The sequence below is a fragment of the Prosopis cineraria genome, unplaced genomic scaffold, assembly GCF_029017545.1.
Source record: "Prosopis cineraria cultivar Desert tree isolate PC_DT_omini unplaced genomic scaffold, ASM2901754v1 PC2, whole genome shotgun sequence".
Lineage (NCBI taxonomy): Eukaryota > Viridiplantae > Streptophyta > Magnoliopsida > Fabales > Fabaceae > Prosopis > Prosopis cineraria.
This window is the reverse complement of record NW_026555333.1, coordinates 37,622,756-37,634,054: the sequence shown is the minus strand read 5'-3', so window position 1 is coordinate 37,634,054 and position 11,299 is coordinate 37,622,756. Positions and strand designations below refer to the sequence as shown.

Below are 11,299 nucleotides of genomic sequence, written 5' to 3'. Positions count from 1 at the left end.
GTACAAAAAATAGTTGTTTGCCATATCTACCACCTCAAAGCTTGATGATCCTAATAACATCTCAAGCTTCTTTTTCAATTTGTCAAGATAGAGTCTTTTCCCCAAGAGTATGAGTATCAACACATCCTTCCAAGGAGCAAAAGTTTCTTTCATTAGTCATCTGGCATATCTACTTTTAGTGTTTAGTCGAAGGGTTTTTCTACTCCTCTTTTAAAGCTAAAAACACTTCATTTTCTTCCTTCAAACATATTTTGAACTACTCTTTGATGTCTATATTCTGCTTACCAACCAAGGAGTCCCTATATGATATATACATCCACTTTTTCTTATTACTTGCTCGCTGGCTCTGTTGATTCTTTCTTTCACCACTATCTCCCTCTAACATCTCTTCACACTGTTATTTCCTATAATCCTTTTTTCTCCATTAAGTTTTAACTTACTATGAGTAAAAAACATTTTCTTTATCCTTAGAGAGTCCCTCACCACCCCCCAAATAAGGAATTTGCAATGGTCTGACCACCAACACATGAGCACTCAAACGCTCTCTCTCTCTCTAGAATTCTTACTGTCACTTATCTCTCTAGGAAGTTAGATTAGTTATCTAATGAGGGAGAATATATTGAAGTTAATTAATTAGGGTCACTTTTTTGGGGAAAATTTATTTGAGATAAATTTAATAAATTAAATCATTTTAATTGTTTTTTTAAATTTTAGTAAGTTAATTATCAATGATCTATATTTATGACCTAAACAAATCTTTCTCAAACATTTTTAAACAACTATATGATAATTAATATTATTAAATTAGATTCAAATATTATCATCTCATATCTAATAGAAAATAAAATCATGTTTGTTTTCTGTTTTTAAAAATTATTTTTTATTTTTGAAAATAGAAAAATTCAAAAACATATTTGGATAAGTATTTTTTATTTAATTGTTTTTAAAACTATTTTCATTTTTTGTTTTTAAGAACCAAAAAAATAGAGCCAACTTCAAGTTGTTTTCATTTTATTTTTCTTATTTTTAAAATACACTACATTTGATTATTAAAAATTATAATTACTTTGATCAATTTTTATTATTAATCACGACCATTAACTGCTCATAACCATTACTCACTAGTGTAAAAATTCTTATTTAAACTAGTTAAAATTAGCAAAAACCAATTTAGATAAGACTAGTTTGGATATGTGATAAATATCTAAACCGGTTGATAAAAGTTAAATAAAAAAATTTTAAATTTTTTTCAAATTTAAAAAATACACTCCTAAACCTGTTATGATGTCATAACAGGTTTAGATAGCATCAACATCTAAACTGGTTATGACCACGACTAGTTTAAAAATTATTCATATCTAAACCGGTTCTAGTAATAATTAACTAATTTAGAAATATTGTTTTGTTAAAAAAAATTTATTTGGTTTTTTCACTTAAGCCAACTATGATAGGCTACAAACCTACAAATTAAAAGCAATATATACATCTAACCAACTAGAATACAATCCAATTCAATCAAATTAATTTAAAAATATTTATAATTTTATTTGATATTTAATATTCAAATAAGTTCAATACTTTTTTCTAATTTAACTTCACCTATCCTAAACTCACTCATTCAATGGACTATTGTTGTGAAGCTCTAACATAAATAGTGCCCAATGTCTTTTAATTTCTTGGATCTCTGATTGTGGAAATGGAGATGAATTATTGAACGTCTGAAAAAATTAAGGACAAGAAATTTAACATAACAATTCCAAATAAACAAAAGATATATTAGATTTCTAAAATTAGATTTACCTCTTCAGTAAACCTTGTCAAGCTAGCTATCATGATGTTATACACATGTCTAAATACATAAAAGCCACACAAGTTAGTAGGGGGTTGATGGTGGCTCTATAGAATAACACAACATTGTCAAAATTAAATTCAAAGAAAGCTCTATCATTAAAATTATGATAACATCATATTAATTATCTTTAGTGTTATCCATGTAGGATCCTTGAAATCATGTAAAACCTTGCCCAACTAGACTTGTTGGCCAATCCTCATAGCCATATCATCAACATCACATAGTTAGTAACTTAATCATATAGAATAATGAATTACGAAAATACACTTATTGCTCCAAGACTTTTTCATTGCCAAATTAAGTTTAAGATGCAAAGAGTATAAAAAGAAAATAGAATTGCTCTTCATCAAAAACACTATCAATTGTTAATGTGTACTGTAAAAAAATGAAGTGATTTAAACAAATATTCAATATTATTACAAACAAATTCAAACATGTTTACTTGTGGACAAAGAAATAAGGAAAAGTAACACTCCTTGCTGCCTTCATTAAGCCTTTGATTCATGTATTCCTCCTTTGTCTCTTTGGTGGTCTCCTCCTTTGTCAATGGCTTTAGGACAGTTTCATACTCTTGGCCACTATAGAAAGCTTTCCTCATTCAACAATAATAGTGACCCTCTTTAAGAAATCTCCTATAACTAAGGTAGATTGTCTTCTTTCCATAATGAAATTAATGGTAGCATGTGCCATTTTTACAAATCGAACATGCTTTATGCCCCTTAATACTATAACCTGACAAGTTTTTATATGCAAGGAAGTCAATTATAGTACAAATGATCATCGCACGCAACTTGAATACCTCCTTCTGATTTATGTCAAACATGTCCATACTTACCCCCACAGCTTTTTTAAATTTTTGATTAAGGATCTTAAGTAAATATCAATGTAATTCTTTAGTTGTTTCAATCCTAAAATGAACATAGATAACATAATATAATTGCATTGCATGCACAACATGGGAGATAAGTTATAAATCACCGATAGAACAAGTCATGAACTATATATGCTACTAAGGCTACCATAAGGATTCATGACATCCATACTAGGTCCAATTCTAAGGTTCCTTAGATTATTACTAAACTATGTAAATAATGTATCAATTTTCTTCCATTGTTCTAAATCAAACGGATGTCGAAGCTTTCCATCAGAAATCCTCTCATCTATATGCCATCTCATATTCTTTGCATCCTTTTCATTAGTAGACAACAATTTAAACCTCAATATAATTGGAAGATATCATGGCACCTTTGCAGGAGCTTTATTCTTTTTATATCTTGGTGTCTCACATATCGAACACTTTTGCTTCTCTTTATGCTCTTTCATATACAATATGCAGTCATTAGGACATGCGTGTATTTTCTTAAACTTCATGCCCAGTGGGCATAGAATTTTATTTACCTCATAACAACAAACCAGTAATGCATTCTCTTTCAAAAGCATTAATTTTAATAACTCAAGCATTTTTGTGAAACTCTTGTCACTCCACCTAGATCTAGCTTTCAAGTTTACCAATTCTAACACTGCTTTCAACGGACTATATTCCTCACAACTCGGGTGCAAAGTTGTCTTTGCATCACTACACATATTATTATATGCTTGGGATTGTTCAAAGGCCTCTTTACCTGCATCATGGATCATGTCCTCCAATCACTTAGTCATATTATCATCATCATAATCATCATCAACATCTTGAGATTGAGATGTGCTTGGCATCAGCATGTTTAATCCTTCACCATATCATATCCATACTTTATAACTTTTAAGAAACCCTCACAAATTAAGTGTTTATATATCTCATTTGTACTTAGTTGCCTCTCCTTCAAACAGTCCCTACAAGGTCAAGAAAACCTCCCACTATTATCTTTAGCATTGTTTTGAGTAAGTTCTAGAAACCCCTTAACCCTATTAATAAATTCTGTACTTGTTCGTTTAGCATCTATCCAACTATGATTCATGTTTAATTTGACCTCCTAAAACATAAAAGAGTTCGTGGATTATTACTAAATCTACTAAAATAGAGCCAAATAATAAGTTCTAAAAAAAAAGGAAGCAAGCTCTTTGGAGAAAATTATTCATTAGAGTTGGCTTCCCTCCTATCTAATAAGTAGGAGGGAAGCTAATTTTATATTCTTTGGCCCTTTCCACATAGAGAAATGGGCCAAAAAATAAGCTTTTAAAAAAAATTGGTAAAGTCTACCGTATAAGTTAGACCTCCCAATAATCTTATAATTGAATATATAACAGCATAGTTTAATGATTCACATTTTAGCCAACAATATTTAACCTAAGTTAACAATCCAAACACAAACTTAGGGCCAAATAGTAAGTTTTAAAAAAATTTAGACAGAGTCTCCCTTAAAAGTTGGACTCCTAATAATAGTACAAGGAGAAAATTATACTACTTAAGTAAAACAAAGTTGCACTCAAAAAAATAAACTAGTCATGCAATCATAATAATTTAATTCACAATAATTCAATATTAAAAAATAGGAAGAATGAATGCCAAATCGGATTTCAAAATTGTAAAATTAATCAACCATGTTCTAAAAGTTGGACTTGCCACATTACAAGGAATAACATCAAATATTCACATTTATTTAGTATTAATTTATATGAGGAATTTGGCCAAAAAAATTGTACCAAGAAAAATAACATCATATACTATGTGTAAGAGGTTAATAATATCTTCTATTGCTTAGAAGTACTATTTGCTGAGAACCATACTTTGCCTTTAATGTGCTTGAAACTATGAATTAAAACATTGTTTGGCATGAAAAAATAGTTCAACTAGGTTTTAATTTTTATGATAATGACAATATAGTAACTACTAGACCAACTTTTAGGTCCACTGCGAGTACTAGCTACTAGTAATTAATTTGGCATGTATTGAATTATGGAGAATAATAATTTGATTTATTAAATTTACTATAAAAAATAAATTTCCTTTTTTGTAAAGAACAAAATCATCTCATTGGAGTTTAGAGTAGAACAAAAATTCATCCCATAATTCATACACAATTAAGCTAACAAACTTAACTCCACAAGTTCCACATGAAGGGATATGATAAAGAACAATTCTAAGAGGCAACATTTTAACAAACACCTCAATATGTACAACTCAAACGCAATGAGCTAAAGCCAATATCAACCTTTGTTTTTTCAAGTTAAAACCAGTATCAAGCTCACAGTCACATAACCAAATTTAAGAATAGAAGCTCATGAAAATTAATTAACTAATTGGAGCTTAAAGCTACAGATACAATGAAGCTTAAAGCTATAGATACGATGAAGCTCAAATATTGGAATTTTGCATGCTTCATGGGAATTAAACAACATACCTAGGTTGAAGCACAACCTGACACAAAAGATTAAAGCAAGAGAAACAAAGCAAGAAGCTCTATAAAGGTGATGAAGCTCAGTGATTGTGCAAAACTCAAATTGAAGCTAAGAACAAAGAACACGAACCTAATAGATGAACAAATCACAGGAGAACGATCATTTTAAGGCTCAAGAATAGCATTCAGGGTTTGAATCTAATTGAGAAATCTGGGTTTGAAGATTTTGACTCTGATTATAAGTGATTATGGGTTTAATCGCACGATGAAAGAATGATAAAGATGCTATTTTTAGAAATAGCACAACAATATCTAAACTGGTTGTTAATTAAAACTAGTTTAGATATGTTAAAAAATAATTTTTTTTAAATATATCTAAACCAGTTAAAAAATAAAACCGATTTAGATGTGCAAATTTTTTTCCCAAAAATTATAATATACATCTAAAGCGGTTACTCATAATTGATTTAAATGTTATTTCATAATAAACAAATAAAATTTTATTAATATCTAAATCAATTATAAGGAGGCAGTGGCATTGTTGTAAATAAGTAAAAGGTTGAAGTGATATCTAAATTAGTTATAATTTGTAACCAGTTTAGATATCACTTTAACCTTTCATTTTTTCACAACAATGCCATTGCCCCCCTTTTTAGACCGTTTGTGCTTGATCCAATTTAGATACATGGGTTTAAAAGGTATATTTTGCTATAGTGACTATCAGTCTATTTTTTAATTTTAAAACTATTTTTTAATTAACATAACCAAATAGATTCTCATATTATTTTGTTTTTAAAAACAATAAATAAAAATAGAAACCAAACAGTCCTCAATAAATAAAAATAGAAATCAAATAGACCGTAGCTCTCCAAATATAGTTATTTCTATCCATAAGGTTCAAATCCTTCATGAGTCATTTTTTTCTATTGGAAGTAATTTTACTAACATGATTTTCTCATCGACAAAAGTTGAAGACTTGAATTGGGATGAAGGGAATCAAATTCCTTCTTCTTAATTTGAAGTTTAAACTGAGGAGGTTTGAAATTCATCCACTTATTTTATCATTAAAGAAAATGAAAAACCTATTCCTAACTTATATCCTTCATTACTTTGATTTGATTTAATTTAATTTAATTTATATTATAACACATAATGAATAATAGAGTGTAACTTTTACTCTCTCCGTTTAAAAATGTAATGCATTTTTAATCTTTTGAGGTGCAATCATTGCTTTTTGTTTTAAAGTATCTATATTGATAATGACTTTTCATTTATTGTAAGGTATTTAATATGAGTAAATATAAAAAAATAGGGTTAGTTAAAAAATAAGTAACTATTTTATTGAAGGATGAGATTTAATTAAAAATGCCTTATATTTTTAAATGAAGAGAGTAGCTTTTTATATTATTTGGGAAATAAATAGCATATGCAATGATGAGCACCATGTGGTTATCATTCGTGGCTCAATCTTCACCTTTCATTTTACTTTGAAATGACATGTGCCTTTTATTTAAATTAATTTTTAATTATTCTTAAATATTATATTTATTAATATAAAAATTATAAAAAAATTAATATTAAATTTGGATTGATTTCTGTGTTCATCACTTCCAACATGACTTGGACCATTTAAATTTTAATAAATTCAATCATCACTAATCTAACCAGAACAAATTTAATTTGGATGATCAAATTTAAAATTAAATTTTTTTGTAATTTTATAATTTAACTATCTAGATATACACTAGACAGTTTAAATATAATTTGAATGACTTAATTTAATATTAAAAAAATTTATAAATTTTATAAATTGATCATTTAAATATGCTTTGGATAGTCCATGCCTAATATTAAAATTTTTTATAATTTTTATATTAATAAATATAATATTAAAGATACTTAAAATTAATTTAAATGAAAGATAACAATTATTTCAAAATAAAATAAAAGGGTCAAATTGGGTCATATTTTTGATAAGCACGCGGTGCTCATGGCTTGCGGATGCGAAGTGGGGAAAGAGAGGCATGTCTCCCTTGAAAGCAATGATGTCAAACCTGGATCGAACCGGACGATCCAACCGGTTCAATCGTCACCTGCTGACTAAAGTGGTCTAGTTCAACCAATTAAACCACTCAAGCTATTGAACCGAATTGACCTGGACAGAACCGTTCGATTTTCATTAAACCAGAGTTGACCCAGAACCCAAGTTCGATTCAACATGGGTCAATCCGAGTCAATTGAAAAAATAAAAAAAATTTACTTTAGGGCTTCTACGGTTCTACCACCAAGTTGAAGTCTAAAGTTAAACAAAGCACAAAGTCATAGAGTCACAGACCACTGGCTGCTCTCTCCCTCTATCACGTCGTCTTGCCTCTCGCGCCTCTAGTAGAGTGCAGACTCCATAGACGTACAAACGTGAGCTCACTCTTGCCGTCTCACCGTCACCCATCTCATTATCGCAGCTCACCTGACCTGACCTCTCCCACTCGACACTCACACAGAGTCAGTCTCACTCTCACTCTCACTCTCACACTCTCAGACTCAGTCTCAGAGGCCAGAGCTTAAAACTCGTCTCTCACTGACTAGCCATCTCGCGCCTCTGGTGACTCTAGTCTCTCTCTCAATTTTCTCTATTTCTCATCTTTAATGATCAACTGATTAAGCTTCAAATCTGAAATTTTGATTCATATCCTTCTCGCACCTTGCTTGCCATTCTCAGCCTAGACCCAGATTTGTCATCGCCATTGTCAGCCATTCTCATCTCGCTTGCCACTTTGAGCTCGTGCCTCTGCCTCTACCTCTACTCGAGTTGCCTCCAGCTCCTCCTAGCTCTAGCTCATACCTTTACCTCTGTGTGATTCTCATTTTGCTCCAACTTATTTGATTCTTAGTGTGCTCTGCTCTCCTTCCAGGTTCAATTTCTAGCTTATATGTTCTATCTATGTATTTGAGTTTGTAATTTGTATAATGAGTAGTATGTATGCACAATTTGTCCAGGACTCCAGCTGGCTTGTTTGTTTTATTTTTCATTACTTTATTATTTATTGATATGGAATTCTGAATATGATCTAATTCCTAGCTCTACTCTCTTTTTCACATTTTATCTGTGCTTTCAATTTAAATTTAGAAAATGTCATCTGAACAAATATCTAGTATTGCATCTACACAATCTGTTAGAGCTAAGTCAGATCCTACATGGGAGCATTGCACTGAAATACCAAATGAAAAAGGTGGCAAACCTCGCTTTAAATGCCTATACTATGGAAGGAATTTGGTAGTGGTGGAATACATAGAATGAAATAACACCTTGCTGGAAAAAAAAGGAGATGCAACTAGTTGAAAAAGTATGCCACATGATGTTTGCTATCAATTGGAGGAAAACTTGAAAGAAATTGATCAAAAGAGACCAACTAAAAAATTAAGAAAAGAAGAGAACAATCCATTGGAAGTGGATGATAAAATTGTGCAAGAAATAATTCCTTCAAGTTCCTCTCAACTAGACAAAAAAAAGGCATCTGCAGTGGGAGACAAATTCTTTGCCCCAAGGACAAGCTCGGGAGCACAGCCAAGAATTCAAAGTGCATTTATAGGTAAAGAAGTTTTGCATAGAGTAGATTATGATTGTTGCATTCTTATGAATGCTATAAATTTTGTTTACTATCAGCCCATGATAGATGTTATTTCAGCTATTAGCCCTGGTTATAAAGGACCAACTTACCATGCTGTGAGAACCAAATTATTACAAGACATAAAAAAGAAGGTGCAATCATTAGTTGATGAATGTAGAAGCTTTTGGGCTGAGACTGGATGTACAATAATGGCTTATGGTTGGCAGGATCAAAGAAATAGACAGTTGATTAATTTTCTTGTTTATTGCCCTAGAGGAATGGTTTTTATTAAATCTGTTGATGCATCAGATATTGTTAAGGATGCTCAAAATTTTTTCAACTTAGTCATGGATATGGTTGCTTTTGCTGGTGCAGACAACATTGTCTACTTGGTAACTGATAATGCAACTAATTATAAAGCTACTGGAAGGTTGTTAAATGATAAGTTTCCTTCTATTTTTTGGTCTTCTTGTACTGCCCATTGCTTAAATTTGATTTTATCATATATTGGTAAAATGGAGATTGTTAGTAGCTTAGCAACACGTGCATCCATGGTTTCAAAATTCATTTACAACCATGTCTTTTTGCTAGCTTGGTTAAGGAAAAGAGAAGATTGGACAGAAATCATCCGGCCTAGTGCAACACAGTTTGGCACTACTTTCATTGCCTTGAAAAGTATCTATGAGTATAGGCATGATATTCAAGCTTTGATAACAAGCAAGACATTTGTAGAATCTAGATATTACAAGGATTCAAAGGCAAAGGCTGTGACAATGATTGTATTAGACAATCAGTTCTAGAATAATTGTAAAATTATTGTTGAAATTTTAAAATCACTTCTGAGATTGTTGAGAATTGTTAATTCTGATGATTGGCCTTCACTTGGCTATGTTTATGATGGCATGTACAGAGTAAAAAGAGCTATAAAGAATACTTTCAGACACAAAAAATCCTTGTACAAACCTTATACAAGTATTATTAAGAGAAGGTGGGATTCTCAACTTTGACAAAATCTTCATGCAGCAGCATATCTCTTCAATCCTGCTTTCCTTTATGATAAGGAAAATTTTTTTACAAAGCTAGAGGTTATGCAAGGATATCTTAATATGATAGATAGAAAAATTTCTTCTAATAAGACCAAGTTTTTGTTAGAAGGCACACAATATCAAGAAAGGTGTGGAAGCTTTAGTCATCCATTGGCTATAGAATCTGCAAAAAACATTCAACCTGGTATACTTTTATCTTTGATATTTATTGTTTTTATCTTTAAAATATATTCTAATAACTTATTTTTTTTCTCATGATAGATGAATGGTGGAAACATTTTAGGAGCAGCTGTCCAAATGTTAAAGACTTGGCTGTTAAGATATTAGGCCCAACTGCATCTTCCTCGGGCTGTGAAAGGAACTGGAGTGTCTTTGAAAGAATACACTCCAAGAAAAGGAATAAGTTGGAGCATGAAAAATTGAATGATCTTGTATATATTCATTACAATTTTTGATTAAGGAATAGGTAAATTATTCAAAATTTTGCTTTCATTTGTAGTTATAAAAAATAAGTTACATGAATCCTTATACTTTATTACTATCGTGTGTTTTTATTAGAGTTGCTAACAAGAAGAAAGCTTTGGACCTTGTTGATTATGAAAGTATTGATCAGATTGATTATTGGGTAATGGAAGAAGATGATTGTTCTTTGCTCAATATTGATGATATAGAACAAGATCTCATTTATGATGACACAGTGCTACCAAAAGCTATCATTCATCAAGAGGATGAGGAAGGTTTGGTATTTTTTACTTAATGTTTTCACTTTTTTTATCATTTATCATGTGATTCTCATTAATTTGATTATATACATTGAATGTTTGTTTGCGAAGATAATAAGCAAAGAGGCAACGTGGCACATGGTGAAGCTATTAGTGGACTTGATTTACAATTATTTTCTCAAAAGGATATTGATAGCTTTAGTGAAGATGTTGATGCCTTTGAGCCTACACATGCTTGGATTAACCAAAATCCCCCAATATTTGATAAGCCATGAAAATTTAAACTTATGAGTTATGTTGTGAACTTTGCAATAATATATTTGAGACATATATTTTGAATTTATGATATCTTTGTTTGAGATTTTAAGCAATTAAAACATGTTTAAGACTATATTTTGAATTCGTGATGTCATTGTTTGAGATTTTCAGCAATTAGAACATGTTATGCAATGTGAATTTGTGGTGTTGCTTGATATATTATTATTTTTTTTGTCAAATTAATGTCTTATATATAGATAGATATATATGCATATAAATATTATTTTTTATTTAATTTTTATGTCATTGGTTCGATCGCCGATCTAAGCAGTTGAACCGTGAGAACTGTGACTCGCTGCTCTTTCTGGTTCGATGTCCAGTTCGGGTTTCAAAACATTGCTTGAATAGACATTTTGGGTTGGGATTGGTCCTCTCAAGCATATTAGCACAAAAAATAAAAAATTAAAAAAATTGGTGG

The 11,299-nt window shown here is 30.6% G+C and overlaps 1 protein-coding gene across 1 annotated transcript; it reads left to right on the top strand.

Annotated features, from left to right (window-relative positions):
• The first annotated feature begins 8,533 nt into the window (after positions 1-8,533).
• Positions 8,534-10,838, top strand: LOC129302737 (uncharacterized). Its single transcript, XM_054941627.1, has 3 exons — positions 8,534-9,588; positions 10,400-10,578; positions 10,675-10,838. Exons 1-3 carry the CDS (start codon positions 8,534-8,536, stop codon positions 10,836-10,838), a joined length of 1,398 nt encoding a protein of 465 aa, XP_054797602.1.
• The last annotated feature ends 461 nt before the right edge of the window (positions 10,839-11,299 follow it).

What these genes read in the sequence shown, in the direction of transcription:
- LOC129302737 (XM_054941627.1), top strand. Translation starts at nt 8,534, where the DNA reads ATGCCACATGATGTTTGCTATCAATTGGAGGAAAACTTGAAAGAAATT. An exon ending in ATGATTGTATTAGACAATCA is followed by an intron (nt 9,589 to 10,399) that starts GTTCTAGAATAA and finishes TGTTTTTATTAG; the next exon opens with AGTTGCTAACAAGAAGAAAG. An exon ending in TCATCAAGAGGATGAGGAAG is followed by an intron (nt 10,579 to 10,674) that starts GTTTGGTATTTT and finishes TTGTTTGCGAAG; the next exon opens with ATAATAAGCAAAGAGGCAAC.